The sequence below is a fragment of the Sminthopsis crassicaudata genome, chromosome 3 (assembly GCF_048593235.1).
Source record: "Sminthopsis crassicaudata isolate SCR6 chromosome 3, ASM4859323v1, whole genome shotgun sequence".
NCBI classification, from domain to species: domain Eukaryota; kingdom Metazoa; phylum Chordata; class Mammalia; order Dasyuromorphia; family Dasyuridae; genus Sminthopsis; species Sminthopsis crassicaudata.
In genome coordinates, this window is record NC_133619.1 from 253,573,286 (window position 1) to 253,591,290 (window position 18,005).

General features: G+C 33.0%; 1 protein-coding gene across 11 annotated transcripts in view; it reads left to right on the top strand.

Annotated features, from left to right (window-relative positions):
* The window catches only part of USP25 (ubiquitin specific peptidase 25), a 191,640-nt gene that overhangs the window by 97,507 nt on the left and 76,128 nt on the right, over positions 1-18,005 (top strand). For all 11 annotated transcript variants that reach the window (XM_074300458.1, XM_074300453.1, XM_074300456.1 and 8 more), the window contains 3 exons: positions 1,403-1,479; positions 2,697-2,770; positions 13,179-13,327. In XM_074300458.1, the coding sequence (XP_074156559.1) occupies positions 1,403-1,479; positions 2,697-2,770; positions 13,179-13,327 (300 nt within the window). The remainder of the gene's footprint in view (positions 1-1,402; positions 1,480-2,696; positions 2,771-13,178; positions 13,328-18,005) is intronic.

Consider the following 18,005-nt stretch of genomic DNA (forward strand, 5'->3'; position numbering starts at 1 on the left):
TTGTGCTAATAACTGGAGATACATAAATGAAAAGCAAAGCAACTTCTGTTCTCTAAGAGTTTATATTCTAATGGAGGAAACCCAATCTAAACAAGCACTGGGTGGGAGACAGTCAGTGTGGAGGTGGAGCCTGCCAGAGAGTAAGCAACACGGGTGGGGCTGCTCATATCATATACCTGTCATCATCTTCTCCCCTCCACAGGAACTTAATCATCAAGTAGGCTTCAGGGTAGAATCATTCTCAGAAGAGTGAAGCAAGAGTTTAAAAATTTAGACACTAATGATAGCCACATCAATCAACAGCACAAAAGATTAATAGTATTCTTATTTTTCTATTTCTTGTTTCTAAAAACCATACATTAAAAGAACCTAGGGGGCAGCTAGGTGGTGCAGTGGATAGAGCACCAGCCCTAAAGTCAGGAGGACCTGAGTTCAAATGTGCCCTCAGACACTTAACACTTTCTGGCTGTGTGTCCCGGGGCAAGCTTCCCCAATTACCTCAGCAAAAAAAAAAACACCATAGGTCTTCCTACAAAAAGAAATATCCCTCTTCTATATGATTTCATCCTACCCCCAACTTTACCCCTCAGGTTTTGCAAAATATTTTTGGATATGGGTTTATTTAGGAAATTACATGACTACTTGGCCTCTCTTCTATTTCACTAGGTTTCTAATACCAACCCCTTAAATTACAAATAGCTTTTACTGACCTAGAAGAACAAATTTTCAAGGAATAAAAATCCTTCTAGTAAATAGCAATTAGTTTTGTAAACTTAACCAAGTTGTCATTAGGGGAAAAAAAGCAAAATAATTAGTAGCTTTAATTAAATGTTAATGATCTTCCTAACCTCAAAATTACTGAGGAATAAAAGTATTATGATAAGAAGTCTTCAGTCCTTTCTACTTTTCACATATCCTAAAGTTACAACTAGATGTAACATAATCCTATGTATAGAAAGTTTTCCAACAAATTTTAACTCATTTCACTTAGGAGATGAAAGTAGCTTGTAGAATTTTTGTTTTGTTGAATAATGTATTGTTGCATATACCAAAGTATATACATGTTTAGAAAAATCCAAGTGTAATTTGATTAAAAAAAATTTAAACATTTTGCTTATATTATTTGTGGAATCATTTTAACGATTTTTGAAGTTAAGGCTTTTGGGATTTTCTTAATGTAAAGCATTTGTTTATAGAGTGGTATTTTCAACATATTACTTAGTTTTCATATAAAATCATTTGACACATATTTGTATTGTTCAATTTACAACATTTATAATATTTAATGTTCAATTTTCTTGAACATAATATTTGGAAAGTTGACAGACATTACTTTTAGAATGTAATATTTTTTTTAAATTAGAAGGAAAAATATTATAATGATTTTTTTTTTGAAACACAGCAAGATGTGAGTGAGTTCACACACAAATTATTAGATTGGTTAGAAGATGCCTTCCAAATGAAAGCTGAAGAGGAAAGGTAAGTTTCCTCATGAAATTGGTGTTTGTTTTATATTGTCTTTAGTTCTATTTATCTTTAAAGGAAATATAATGTAGATATGGTGCTTTATTATTCATGGTTCATGTATATTTTACAATCTCTCAAGCAATGTACCATTAAGACTAAATAAAGATTTGAAAAGTACAGTATCTAAAATTAACAGATTTATCACGTAATTGAAAAATTAGTGTAATACTGTAGATAGAGGGCCAACTTTTGATTTATTAACTAACAAGTCATTTAAACTGCTAGTGCCCCAGGTAAACTTCTTAAGAGTATGAATTATAGATGAATTACTGACCCATGTCAGTATAGTTTCCATATCAAAAAATTCTCTGAAATGATAAAATCATAAGATTCAGACCACCTTTCCAGTTATATATTATTTAAAAACTTACTTTTCTTATCAATAGTTTTGATTACATTTATGAACAAGAAATGTAATTCTTAAACATGTCCTTAATGTGAAGAATAAATAAATTTGTTTTACCTTTCATAAACTGTTATTAAATAAATATTTGTACGAGCTAGTGGGAATAGCTATTCATATTTGTTGTTGGTACTTAGCTAAAAGATTTTTCTGAATTTAATAATATTTATTAGGTTAGCTAAAATTTAACTAAAAAGTTGAAAATGCTTTTTATACCACAGTAGTTATGAAACAGCATTTAATAAATAACTAACTTCATTTAGTTAAAAGTGAATAACTTGCTCATATGAGGTAAAATTAGCTAGGTCAGTAATACTGAACAATACAAAAAGCCTAAAAAAATGTGAAAGAATTGTGTTCATTTCGTCTGAATCAAATGGTACTAATTACAAAATTAATCAAATGTATTAGTGCTATAGTCTAAAAATTGGGAATTCTTAACCTTTTTTGTGTCATACATATATCTCTTTGTCAGACTAGTAAAATCTGTGAATTTCTTCTCATAAGAATATTTTAAAATAAATAAAATAAAATTCATAGAATTAGAACTAAGGAAATTCATTATATTTAAGTCCACTTACCAAAATATGTATTTTTTTTAAAGTCATGGATTCTAGCTTAAAAACTCTTGAACTAAAATATGAGATTTTAAAAATACCCCGTATTAGAAGGTGAAAAATCTATTGTTTTCATTATGCTTGAAGTCATAGCATAAGTTACTATATAAAATTCAAAGGTTGTAACTGTATTAAAAAATATTTTTCAGGGATGGAGAGAAACCAAAGAACCCAATGCTAGAATTGTTCTATGGAAGGTTCCTAGCAGTGGGAGTGCTTGAAGGTACAGTTTTATATACATATATATTTTTGGCAGTATAGCATTTTATTGCACATAACAAGCTTATATTTGATTTGACTTCTTTTTTTTTTCCTTTCATTTTTTTGGGATGGGGTGGTCACACAACTAGGAAGTGTTAAGTGTCTAGGGCTGGATTTGAACTCAAGTCTACCTGACTGTCTGGTTTGCCTCTTAATCACTGCACTATCTAGCTGCCCCCAGATTTTACTTATTCTTCAACTTACTCTTCTATGACAATTCTTCAAGTGACATGCCTATTTGGCCCCACTATTTATTTTTTCATTTTATTCTTAATTTACGGAATAAAACAAACATTTCTGTAACATAATACAATGCCTCCTTTTTAAAACCCAGTTCTCTTGACTCCCAAGCCCTTTTTTTTTATATCACACAAAGTACATATTGAGTTGAAATGAAAGAAATAAAATTCAGAGAGTTCCTAATATTTTTTCTAGTTTAGAAATTTATAGGTTATAATACAAAGATTATTAGTGAATATATATTAATAGGAGCATTTATTTAATACCATAAAATTTGTAAAATTCTTAACATGTTATTTCTTCCTCTCAGCATTATATAAGTGAGAAAATAGAGGCACAAAAGTTGTGACTTGTGTAGGGTCACAAAATTAACAGATATTCCAAAACCTATTTATTTTCTCTCACTTTATCCTCTAATCCTTCCACATTGCTTGCTTTTTTAATTTTCCTTCCAAATGTCAATAATTAACCTATTCAGCTTCATACTTTAAAAATCTTTAGTACATGTCCTCCCCAGCCCTTGGTCATCTTCAGCTTCTATTTATGTAAGGGATAGGGCTACAGAAAATAACTACAATTATGGGGACTAAGTACAAGCCATTGACCAGATTTATTAAGAAGTACTTTTCTACTTCCATAATTATTACCTGGTCTCAGATGCTACTCCAAATCTTTTTTTTTCCCCTCCTTTATAACATATTTGCATCTCCCTGACCCTCTCAGCTGAGGATTTCATTAGTGTTCTGTCAAATTCATCATGCTACCTCTCACCCTTAAACAATCTTCAGAGGACTCTACCTCAATCTGTCATATGTTTTTCCTTCCTTCTCTCAGCCAAACTCCTTGAAAAATCTGTCTATATTTGCTATCTCATTTTTTCATATTTCACTTGTCAATTGTTTGCTAACTTCTGAAGGAATCATTTAATTCAGCTTAATCTTTATACCAAGTGACTTAATGATTTCCTAATTGCCACATATTATGGTCTTAGTCTTCATCCTTAATCTCTCTGCTGGCATAGTTAATCATACTGTTTTCTTGGATATTCTTTTCTGTGTTCTCATAATATTGCTTACTGCTGGTTCTCCTCCTATCTTTGTTTAGTACTCCTAATTTTCTTTCTTTTGACTCATTAATATTTTTTCCTCTTGCATTCCCTGAGGCTCTGTGGAATAGGCTCTCAATAGGTTTCTCAAAATTCTTTGTGACTACATCAGTTTCTATGAATTTAAATATCATTTCTATATAGAAGTATCACAGATCTCTGTATGCTGCACTAGTCTTTCTTCTCAGCACCAGTCTCACATTACCAATTACTTAGTAAGAATTTTAGACTGAATGTACTAGTCATCTCCAAGTCACCTTGTCCAAAATAGAATTTATTTTCCTTCCCAAATTCCTCTCTTTTAGCTTTCCTAACTCTCCTTATTAAAGCCATTACCATTCTCTTAATCTCTCAGGTTCTTAATCTTTAAGTTGTTCTTTGACTCTTCATTCTCTCTCACTCCACACATAATGACTCAATTGCCAGATATTATAATTTCTATCTATGTCATTCATCATCTTCTTACTACCTACACAGTCACTACCTGTTTGCTATATCAGCAAGCAATTACAAGTTCACATAACATATGTGAAAAACAAGATTTATTATAAGAGAAACGAACATGTACCTTAAGTTCAGAGTTCACAATACAGACAGAAGCTTGCATATTTATGAAATTAGGACAAAGAGGAAGAGAAGACAACATTTTTACCTACATGGGAGTGATAGGGGAGGAGAAATCGCAAATAATTAAGAAAGAAAAAGCAGCATTCCTTTTCCTTGGGAACCTCTTAGACTAAGATACAATAGTCTGTTTATTTACAAAGGTCCCAGCTGCACAAACAGTTTCTCAGTCTGGTGCAGACTGATTGGTGCCTGTTTTGACTCCAAGGACCCACAGAGAATCCAGCTTTGGATACAAACAACAAATTGACAAAGCTTTTTTCAAGGGGTAGGGGGGAGAAAAGAGTGTTATCTTTGACATATTCAGGACCTCTTACATACTCCAGGTTTGTTGTGTTTCTGAAACATGACAAGTGAAAAGACAAATTCAGAGGACTCCTTAAAACTCCTTAACAATCTCTTGCTTAAAATGTTGCAGTGATCACTTAATTAGTCTTTTTGTTACTCTTTTGGAGTCTATCTTCCATATAGTTGTTAATGGGATTTTGCTTAAACACTAATCTATATCAATTACATATTCAGTAATCTTTAGTGGGTGCTAAATTAGTTCATGGATAAAATATAAAAAATTCTGTTTTATTCTTAAGGATCTTCACAACCCAATCCCCCATCTCTCTTTATAGCCTCATTCTACTTTACTGTCCTTCTTTAACTTTAAGTGCTATTTAATCTGGCTTTTTCCCCCTCTTTTTCATCTATGACATCTCATCTACTCAGCTCTGTGCCTTTACATTGGCTGTCTACTATATCTGAAATAACACTCTCTCTCTCTCTCTCTCTCTCTCTCTCTCTCTTTCTCTCTCTCTCTCTTCCATTTACATATTAGCTTCTATACTAATTTTTTAAACCACCTAAACTGTTCTATTATACTGTCTTTCTATTTATTTTGTATTTATTCTGTATTTATTTTGTATTTATTATATACATATAAAATATATACTATATTACATGACATAAAATATATACCATATACCTGACATATGTTATATAAAATATGATGCATGTATTATATAATTGTAATATATCATGCAGATATATATCACAGAGAGGATAAATATTATGTACACATATATATTCTTTTAGAAATAAATTTAATTGATGTGTTTTTCATTACTTACATTTTCTAACATACCTCATTTCTAGAGAGCCATCACTAATACCAAGGAATAAAACAGATGTTTAGCTGAGGAATTGTTTAGCATGTTTAAAATATCAAAAAAGTCTGATGTTCTGTACAGTATTCCAGATTCATGTCTCTAAATGTCCAAAGAAATATAGGGAAAATGGCCTTTTTATATTTTTACACTAGGTCTAAGGTTGATCATTTTAACTTTTTAGAATTGTTACTGGGTTTTTCATTTGCATTATTGTAGGTAGTTTATATGTGTTTTTTTTCTTTTTTATTATTTTACTTTATTTCTGTTCATGTAATTATTTTGCACTTTCCTATGTTCTTCATACTCTTGTATGTTTATCCTATATTCATCTTTTCAGCAGAATAATATTTCATTCTTACATTTATGTACTCCAAATTGTTTAACCATTCCTTATTCAACAGCCATGTACTTTGTTTTCGGTTCTTTGTTATGACAAAAAGTGATCATCATAATTACTTTGTTTATGTAGGGCGCTTTTTTTTTCCTTTTGTAATTTACATCTTTAGACTGTATGTCTCTCAGTATATTATTTGTGTCAAAGGATATATGAACATTTTACTTTCTCCACACAATTCCCTATTGTTTTTATCAAAAGCTATTTTTGCTATTCAAAAGTCAATCACATTTCTTCACATTCTGGCACTGATTTCCTAATGTTGATTATCTATGCCAGTTTGTTAGATGTGAGGTGAAATCTCATAACAATTTGATTTTCATTTCTGTCATTAATGAGATTATTCATATTTTTAAAATAATTTGTCATTCTTTTTTGAACAATTAATTCATGTCATTGGAAATTTATTTCTTAAGGAATAGTGTAGAAGGCTGAAACTCCGAAAAGGTATGCTTGAATAAGAACAGACTCTACTCACCCTTGATGCTTACTGAATGTTTTAGTAGTGAGATAATCATAGGCAAGGATTATCTGGAGAAGAGTAGTCAGAGTCAGTTGGTGGCAGGACGAGGAGAAGAGAGGCTGGAGACTCCGAACTCCAGAATCCAGGATACATCTTTGGCAAGCTGTGTGGCAGCTTGTCTGCCTCTTTCACTTCTCCCTCTAAAGACCAAGAACTTGGAGTAATCCTGACTCTGACTGATCCTTAGGCCCTCCAGGGAGGAGCTAGTCCAGACATTACAGAACATTTTTTTGGTTATTTTTATCAGTCTTGAATATCAGAACTAAATCTAGTTATTTGATAGAAATATTTTTCCCTATTTTCTTACCCTAGATTGGGAATTTTTTTTTTCAATCATTGATTCCTTTGGCAACCACTTGAAACCAACACATTTCAGCTCAGAATAATGGTTTGAAGTGCACAAAATAAATAATTTTGCAAAAGAAAACTAATTATATTGAAATACAACTTTCAGAACATATATATTTCTTTAAGTTCATGAACTTCACCCCCTGTGTTAAGAATTTCTGTCCTAGATACATTAATGTTTTTGTTGGCAAAATATTTTAAATTTAGCATTTAAATTTTTCTATTTTATCTTTTGTAATTCTCTATCCCTTCCTTAGTTGTCTCTAAGCATACCTATGAAAAGATGTCTGAACTAATTCTGTACAAATTATTTTATTATATAATCTTAACATTCCTACCATACATTAATTTTAAATTGGTGTGGTATATAAATCTTGGTCTAAAGACTACTTTTAATTTTTCTCCCACTTCTTATAGAGAACTCATTCCTGGACAATTTATGTTTTGGATTTTATCAAACATTTGCTTTATTAAGTTTAACTGAATCCAAATCTTCCTTGTCTAATTTATTCCATTTTAACATTCAATAGCTTTCATGATTTTTAAATCTTGCCCACTAGTGATAATTATTTTTATAATATAGTTTGAGGTCTAATCATTTTTCCCTTTTTAATCCTTATAAAATTAGTTATTTTAGTATTTCAATCTTTTGTTCATCTTTTTATTTTATTCACATCTCTAATTTAATCTTTTTATTTGTATCTCTAAAAGTATGCCTTTTAAAATCTTATTGTTATAGCATGAAATCTACAAATTTTCTTTTATTGACTTTATTATGTCAGTATTGAACATCATTTTAGTTGTCATTTTTATATAAAGTACATTTGATTTTTTTTTCTACTTAGGTATATTGAATAGATGATCTCTTATCTTAAATATTTTGTAGTTGTTTTCAGTGGGACTTCTCTTTCTATTATTGGTTCTTGGGTATTGCTTTTTCTGTACTATACATGGTCTTCATTTTCCTCTGTTTATCATATTCTCAATTGTCTCATGGTTTCAGTTGTGTGTTTTGTTATTTCTGTTATATAATTATGTAAATAATGTGTACCATTATTTCTGTTATTAGTATTTCTAATACTATCTCAAATAACATGGTGAAAAGAGGTAGGCTTATTTTCATTCCTGTATTGTTGGGTTTGCTTCTAGTGTTTCCCCATTACAGATGCTAGGTTTTGATTTAAATTGGTACTGTATGGTTTTCATTAAATGTCCTTTTCCACCTATGTTTTATAATATTTTTAGCATAAATGAGTATTACTTAATTAAAAGTCTTCTTCTGCATTGATTATTTTCCATGTTTTTAGCCTTACTGTTTTCCAAATTTTGAATCATCCTTCTTTTCCTGGTATTAAAACCAAATTGATCATACTGAATAGGTTTTTGTTTTGGTTTTTTTTGATAGAAATACTATGTTGTAATGTTTTTGTTTTTGAAGTCAAGCTTTAAAAAAAAATTAGATTTGTCTTGGATCACTGAATTACTGAGAAATCTGTCATAGGTAGTAATCATACAATCTTCCTGTTGCAGTGTACAGTGATTTGGTGGTTTTGCTTGCTTCACTCAGCATCGTCATGTTAATCTAAAGCAACCTGTTCATTTTTTTTAATAGAACAATAATATAGCATTACTTTCATATACTAACCATAACTTATTCACCTATTCCCCAGTTAATAGACATCCACTCATTTTCCAATTCCTTGTCACTATAAAAAGAGGTTCTTAAAATATTTTTGCACATGTAGGTCCTTTTTCCTCTTTCATGATTTCTTTGAAATCATGTGGCACTGCTGGATCAAAGGATATACATAGTTTTATGACACTATGAGCATAGTTTCAAATTGCTCTCCAGAATGGTTAGATCAGTTTGTAATTCTACCAGTAATGCATCAGTATTCCAATTTTCCCACATTCCCCAAAATTTTTTTCATTACTTTTTCCTGTTCTCTTATCCCATCTGATAATTGTGAGGTAGTACCTCAAAGTTGTTTTAATTTCCATTTCTCTAACCAATAATGCATTAGAACATTTTTTTCATGTGACTATAGATGGCTTTAATTTCTTAATCTGAGAAATCTTTGTTTATATCCTTTGGCCCTTTATTGATTGGGGAATTATAAATTTGACTCAGTTCTCTATATAGTTGAAAAGTAAGGCCTTTATCATGAACACTGGATATGAAAATTGTTTACAGCTTTCCGCTTTTGTTCTAATTTTGCTTTTGTTAGTTTTATTTGTGCAAAATCTTTTCAATTTCAATTTTACAATCATTAAAAATATAGTTTAGTTCTTCTTTGGTCCCTCCCTTCTACAAAGATCTGATAGGTAAACTACCCCCTGATCTTCTAATTTGCTTATAATACCACCCTTTATATCTAAATCATAGACATAGATGTTGGTCTATGGCTACTTTCTGAAATGCTTTTTTCCAGTTATCCCAGCAAATTTTGTCAAATATTGAATTTTTATCCCACAAGGTGGAATCTTAGAGTTTGCCAACCCATACATTACTATTGTAGTGTCCTTCTGGATGTCCCTGTTCGGTATCCAAAATATATTGTGTTTTCTAGAGCCCCCATATTGGGCTGCCAAAATATACCTTCCGGACTAGCTCTCTGCAGGATCTCAGGACCAGCCTTGGTTTTAGTGGAAGAGTGAGGAAGGCAGGAGAGACTTATGCCTTACCCAGAGTTCCCCTACTATCTGCAGCTCTGTACAACTATAATCATTGATTATCATGTCTTATGTTCCTAACCTATTCCATTGATCTACCACTCAGTTTCTTAGCCAGTCTCAGATGATTTTGATGACTGAAGCTTTATAGTAAAGTTTTTGGTCTGATACTGTTAGGCCACTGTCCTGGATTTTTTTTTTTTACATTAATTCTCTTGATATTCTTGACCTTTTTTTTTTTTCCAAATAAATTTCCAAATATTATTGTTTTCTAGCTCTATAATATGATTTTTTTTGGTAGTTGATTAGTGTGGCATTGAATAAGTAGACTATTTATGCAGAATTGTCATTTTTCTTATGTTAGTTCGGGCTACCCATGAGTAATTGATATTTTTCCAATTGTTAAGATCTGATTTTATTTGTGTGAAAAATGTTTTGTAATTGTGTTCATATAGTTCCTGATTTTTGTCTTGTTAGGTAGACTCCCAAATATTTTATTTTGTCTAGTTATTTTAAAATGAAATTTCTCTTTCTTTCTCTTGTTTGCAGGACTTAATTGATAATATATAGAAATGCTGTGTGTGATTTATTTTATATCTTGTGATTTTGCTAAATTTGTGAATGGTTTCAAGTAGTTTTTTAGTTGATTCTGTAGGATTTTCTTAAGTATGCCATCATATTATCTGCAAAGAGTGATAATTTGATTTTTTTCCTTGTCTATTCTAATTTCTTCATTTTCTTTTTCTTTTTTTATTGCTAAAGCCAGGGATTCTCAAACTACAGCCCACGGGCCTGATGTGGCCCACTGAGGACGTTTATGCGCCCCCCTGGGTTATGGGAAATGGGCTGAGGGGAGGAGACAGAATGTGAGGTTTTGTTTTTACTATAGTCCGGCCCTCTAACAGTCTGAGGGACAGTGAACTAGCCCCCCTATTTAAAAAGTTTGAGGACCACTGGATAAGCCTTGTAGTACAATACTGAATATTAGTGGTGATAATGAGTGCCCTTATTTCATCCCTAAGCTTATTGGGAATGCTTTTAGCTTCTCCATATTACATATAATGCTTGCCAATGGTTTTAGATAGGTGCTATTTATCATTTTAAGGAAAACTCCATTTATTCTTATATTCTCTAGTGTTTTTAATAGTAATGGCTGCTGTATTTTGTCAAAAGCTTTTTGTGCATTTATTGACATTATCATATGATTCCTGTTAATTTTATTATTGAAATTCTTAATTATACTGATTGTTTTCATAATACTTTTCCAGCCCTGTATTCCTAGTATAAATCTCAGTTGCTCATAATGTATTAATGATAAGTTGATGTAATCTCTTGGTAAATTTTATTTAAAATTTTTACATCAATGTTCATTAGGAGATTGATCTATAATATTCTTTTAGTTTTGATCTTCCTGGTTTAGGTATCTGTATGATATTTTTGCCATACAAGGAATTTTGCAGAATTCTTTCTTTGCCAATTTTTAAAATACTTTTACAGTATTGAAATTAATTGTTCTTTACATATTTTATAGAATTCACTTATAAATCCTGGAGAGTTTTTCTTAGAGAATTCATTGATGGCGTGTGAGGAAGTGATTGATTGACTGATTCTTTCAGTGACTATTTTCCCCTCTAAATCTGATTAGTTTTCCTTGATGATTTCTTGAAGAATGTTGTCCAGGCTCTTTTTCTGATCATGGCTTTCCAGTAGTCCAATAATTTTTAAATTGTCTCTCCTAGATCTATTTTCCAGGTCAGTTGTTTTCTCAATAAGATATTTTATATTTGCTTCTATTTTTTCATTCTTGTTCATGTTTGTTTAATTTTTAGTATCTCATGAGTCATTAGCTTCCATTTGCCCAGTTGTAGTTTTTAATGTATGGTTTTCTTCAGTAAGCTGCTATATCTCATTTTCAGTCTGTTAATTCACTTTTAAAGATGTTTTCTTCAGTGGGTTTTTATTTTTTTCTTTTTGCAGTTGACCAATTGTATTTTTTTAAAGGAATTGATGTCTTTGATGTTTTTTTTTCTTTGCATTTGACCAATTATGTTTTTTAGGAACTGTATTCCTTTTCCAAACTGTTGACTCTTTTTTGCATACCTCTCATTTTTTTCTCCCAGTTTTTCTTCTACCTCCTCTCTTTTTAAAATTCTGTACAAGCTCTATCTGAGTTTGAAACCAATTCATATCCCCCTTTGAAGTTTCACATATGGGCATTTTTTTGTCTTTTGAGTTAGTGTTTTGGTCTTCCCTGTCACCACAATAGCCAAAATTCTTTCTTTCTTTGAGCTCTGCTTCTAGACCAGAAGGAACACTGTCTAAAGCTTCTTGTGAATCTTTGAGCACAGGGGCTTCCTTGTGTTTAGTGTCTTGTTCACAGCAGAGGATACCCTGATCTCCTTTTGCCTATTGTTGCATGGTTCCCAGGCTAGCAATTTATCTTCTGTTCTAGGACAGGAGGCTGCCCTACTGGTCTGCTCTGCTACTATTTACTGAGCTAGGACTGAGGCTCTTGGGTGCCAATCTAATATGATTAAGACCCTCCCACTCATTTTCCCAGACACTGAACTCCAGTGAGACTATGTTGTCTTAATTTGGAGAGTGATTTCATTCCATCAGATTCTGTTCAGAGGTTCAGAGGTTCATGTGATATTTGCAAGAAATTAGGAGAGCTTGAGCTACTTCCTGGTTTTACTCCCTCATCTTGGCTCCCAGATAAGTAACTATTGCTAATTATATGGACACCTGCAACTGACATAATAAAAAATATATATATTTTTTCAGCTCTAGAAATAATCTGGATTTGCCTTGCTCTGCTGTTCTTTGTGAGTTTCTTTGGGTATTTGCTATTTGTTTTGACCTTATAGTTTGTAACTATTTTTGTTCTTAAGGAGGACAGAACATCTTTGGTTGAAGAGTCACCAATTTTCATATTGACAAAGAGGAGACCATAAGTACTAATAGATACTAAATCAGGTACTACTTGACCTAGCCCTTGGATTTTTGACAGTGTTGAAGCAGGATGCAGTCTTCTATACCAAGTGCTTAGATTTTGGATTTTTATATTATCTGTATTCTTATGTTAGAACAAACTTAAGGTACAAAACAGTTTTTCACAAGATGTAATCTAATATTAGATAATTTTTTTCTATTAATCGTTAGATACCATGTGATATATAAAACAATTATTTTTAAGGAGTATTCATTAAACAGTATATTATAACATATTATATAGAATATATTATATAGAATCTGAGAGATCAAATGTAGAAATATGAATTTAATTAAATTTCTTTTCTTCTCAAGGTAAAAAATTTGAAAATACAGAAATGTTTGGTCAGTACCCACTTCAAGTAAACGGTTTCAAAGATCTGCATGAATGCCTAGAAGCTGCCATGATTGAAGGAGAGATTGAGTCTTTACATTCAGAGAACTCAGGAAAATCTGGCCAAGAGGTGAGTTTAGCATTTTGGTTATTTTTTTTCTTCCTTCCCCCATTCATTTTTATAATGACTTTATAAAGGTTTATTGAATATGCTAATTATATTGCTACCTAATAATTTATATATCTATGTATGAGTTTGATCCAGCCGTGATTTTTAAAAAGAGAATTAACTTTGTATAGCCAACAGTGTATAACCCATGCTAAAATTTAACATAAATAATTTACCGTATATGGCCCAATGCAATAAACTTTGTCCCTTTGCCGTTGACCCTTCACCATCCTCTTCTTATTTTCTTCTTTTCCCCAATAAAGTTTTAGTATAGCACAACATTAGGCTTATTTGAAGTGGTTAATTTTGAAATGATAATTTTGCTTTTGGTCATTGAACTGTAGAATCAAAGATAAAGTATAGTACCTTTGGATCATAGATTCAAAGATGTAGTATATCCGACTTACTTTCCAGATGAGAAGCTTGAAGTCCAGAAAAATATTTTGTTCAGGTTTACATAACTAGTTTATAGCTTAGCTCAGATTACAACCAGGTTTCCTAACTCTTCCAGTCCAGAATTTGCTATTTTTAACTTTAACTTATAAAAGCTATTTCTAACTCTAGAAAGTAGTTCTTCAAGGAAATAAATCTATAGGGTTTAGTTGGTTACCTTTCTCACTTCTTATATCAACTCTACTTGATTTTTAGTTACAAGTCATATGTAGAACCTTTCCCCAGAAGTTTTGTTCTAATCTATTGCCTTACTTGGGGCTTGAGGGCTGGCTTTTATACTTATTAATAGCTAAACCACTCTTTCTCTATCTAAACTACAAGTGGTACTCTCTCCTCTCAGGTTTTCCTGATAACTGGGTTTTTTCTTTACTTGGTTTTTTTTTTTTTTTTTCATCTTACATGTTTGTACATCAGTCTTATTATCCACATTATGCTTCCTAACTCTGGATCAAACTGGATGTCCTAGAGATATGACAACTATATGTAATTATTTTATTGTCTTTCTCTCAACCCTCCCCTCTTCCAAACTTTAATTCTGTCAGATCTCCACATTATCCTTGACCCAATTCTCTTTATCACCGATCTGTTTAGATTTTAAAGCCTTACAAACCTACTGTTACATCTCCGTTGGATTTCTTATTCCCAAAGCCTTAAGTCCTAAAAACTGACTGTCTTTCTATGTCTTGGACATGTTACTCTATTTTCCATCTCTCTGCTTTTGCACTAACTGTGTCCCATGTCTCAGATGCATTTTTCTCTTTATCTCTGCATCTTAAAGTTCCTTTCTTACTTGAAGATGGATTTCAAGCACCATCTTTTTGCTTAAAGCTTTTCCTGATCCCTCATCTTCTAGTGCTTTCCTTCTTACAATACCTTCTATTTAATTAATTTTTATATATTTGTATTTATGCTGTACATAGCATATATACACACACACATATACATATATATATATACACACACACACATATATATATGCTTGTTGTATATGTATGCTTATTAGAGAATTTATATTTCAACTACTTATCACCAATTCTCATACAGTGTAGATTCTTAATAAATACCTGTTGATTGGTTGGTTGATTATATTCTCTGCATAGGCTGTCCAAGTAGAGAAAAGCTTTGTGGTTTGTCTTTTCTTCCTCTTAATTCAGAGCTGTTACCTCATTTTTCAAAACCAAAGCAGAAAAGGAAAAGGGAGACAAAATTGCTCTATAGCAATGTGATATCACTGGGAACATAAAGGACTATAAGAATGTCAACCCAAAATAAAAGACTATAAAGGTGGCAGTAGCAAAGATCTTTAGCTGAGCTAAGGGACTTGCAATTCAGATTGGAGGAGGAAAAGAAGTGTCAGGTAGGGTTTACATACACTTCAACCAGAAGGGCATTTCATGTAAGGGACAGCCTTGAAAAGCTGTTATATAAGTTGTTTTGCAGAATGGCTGACAGTCCATGGGGGGGCGGGGGAGATTCAGGGAGTGGTGATATAAGTGCAAAACAGTAGAATGCAGGTGTAGCAATGGAGGGCTTTTCAGAGATCACAAGACTGGCTCCAACTGGTTCAAACCAACTTGCTCTACCTTAAGATCAGGGTCAGATAATTCCTCTGATGACTCCATTCAACAAGATCTTAGTCAAAAATAACTTTTACATTTAAGTTTCCCTGCTTTTAATCAATTTTCAAATTATTTACATATAATAATATTATATAATAGCCAAGAGAGCTAAATAATAATAATTGACTTTTGCTCTAAGCATTTTTTCACGTAGAATATGGATATAATTTTTAATTAGCAATAGATGTTAGCGATTACAAAAAAAGTTATTAAAAAGAATGTTGTACAGAATTTAATTTATATTAAAAACATAAATCCAAAATAGACGTGGAATAGAGGAGAATAGGGAGGAAAGTATGATATGCTTAAATCAAACTGAGGACTACCGACAAGAGGAATGTGATGCCCATGGTTTTCAATCTGAGAGAAGCCTATGGGAGAGTGGGTGAAGAATTTGGAAAGATTTAAAAAGGGAGAAAAGGAAGGCAGCCTTTCTTTGGGTGGTGGGAAAAGATTCTAATAATGAACACGTCTATGGGTAAAGAGAAATGGTCTATGAAGGGACCTGAGGACTTTGTGCTGAATCTGCTCTGAGAGATTTGATGCTTGAAAAGTCCATTTGACCTGTTTTCAGAGAGGGGCATCTGGCACCTGGAGGAGCAGAAATGCACAGATAGAAAGGGGAGAAATTGGGCAAGGGGGATAGCTTCATGATGGGCTGCATAGTCAGGGGCTGGGCGGCACAGAGGTCTGCCCTGGAAAGTGTGCTCTCTGACGCTTGACTTGGTTTGTTCTGGGAATAATGCAGAATAGAAAAAGAGGACTCCCTGGGCTGAGCTCCACAAGGAAGGGCAAGAAGCTGCCAGGAGGAAGGGGTAGCACAAATGCCTTGGGAATTTTGATTGAGTGAATGTGAATTAGAGAAAGGAGAGGTCAGGTAATGATAGAGAGGATGAGTCAGACTGGAGGGCGTGGGATGGGGGTAGGCCCTCTTACCCAAACCACTTCTCAGGGCCGTCTTCAGATACAGGGAGGAAGTATTGTTGGGTCTTTGCCAGCAGAGGCCGGACGGAGTGCAGTCACGGAGCAGACCCAGAGCCTCTCGGGTCTGGTGGGGCCTTCTTCTCGGCCCCCAGCAAGTCGGAAGTAGTGAATTTGGTGAAATAGCAAAAGACCCAAGTTTTTTCATTGGGTGAACTGAAAAACTGTTGACTAATGGTCCGCAATGCTGTCTACTTCCCGTGGGTCATGTCACTTCCTGAAGCTTAGACCTAGAGTCTGACCTTCCTGCCCTACAGCCCTCTGGGAATAGGGATCATGTGCCTTCCTGCAACTTCCAGCAACAATTCCCAGGGCTTGACCTAATCCATCTCAAGACTGAGAAATTTTCATCTGGGCCCATTCAACAGGATGAATATTGAAGAGAGTGAGAGAATCTTTTTTTTTAAAGGCACCCAAAAAATGGAAATTTTAAAGTAATGAACAAGAACTAGTTGAAGGACAAGAGAGGAGGGGGAAATCAACTTGGCTGAAGGAGAAAAAGGGAAGAGAATTAAATAACAGGTTAAAGGTAGAAGAGTGGTTGAATTAGAAAAAACTTTGCATAAAGTTTCTCTGCAAAGAGTTTATCAAAGAGATAAAGACATTCTTTTCTGGGTTTGCATGTGTATATATATATATATATATATATATATATATATATATATATATATATATATATATATATATATATATATATATATATATATATATATGTATATGTGTTAGGATTACTAGGTGAGAACTCAGGTTGTCTGGACAATTACAAGGTGAGAACTCAGGTTGACTTGATAGTTCTCTGGCTCAGACCTGTAAAGGGAGTTTACACCTTAGGAATCCTAGAAGGAGCAAGCTCATTGGTTGAAGTGGTTCTTCCCAGAAGCCCTTGCATTATCCCACAGCCATTCTCTGGGAGGATAAAAGAGGCAACATTGGGCCTGGAGAGCAGTCTGGACTACAAGGGCTGGAGGACAACACTCCAGGAAGAGGAGAAGTCTCTGCATTATATCAGGCCTGACGGGGCTCTCTGCAGGAAGGGAAGTCACTTCTCTGGACAAGAGTTAACAGCAACTGCCTGGAGACAACGGTTCACTACAAGAAGAATAATCTGTCTGAGAGATTTGAGTAGACACAGCAGATCTCTTCCCAGAGAGCGATCGGCAGCTTCTGGAGACGACAGCTCGCTACATATATGCACATCTACATACATCTGTAGCTACTGTACATATGTTACCTATTATTTAATATGCATGCATGTATGCATGTAATACCCCTTCCCAGGTCAAATGATAAGAAAACACAATTCTCAAAAGAAGAATTGCAAAATATTTGCAACATCATGAAAGAATGCTCCAAGTCAGTAATACAGAGAGAAATGCAAATGAAACCGTGTCTGAGATTTCACCTTGCTCTCTGAAAACTAGCAAAAATGATCCCCAAATGGCAGTATTCAGTGTTGTGGAATTATAGGTACACTAATCATTGTTGGGGAAGCTGTGAAATAGTACAGCTATTTTGGGAAACAATTTGGAATCATGCAAATAAAATAACTAAAACTCATAACTATTAAACCAGAACCTCTCTAACTG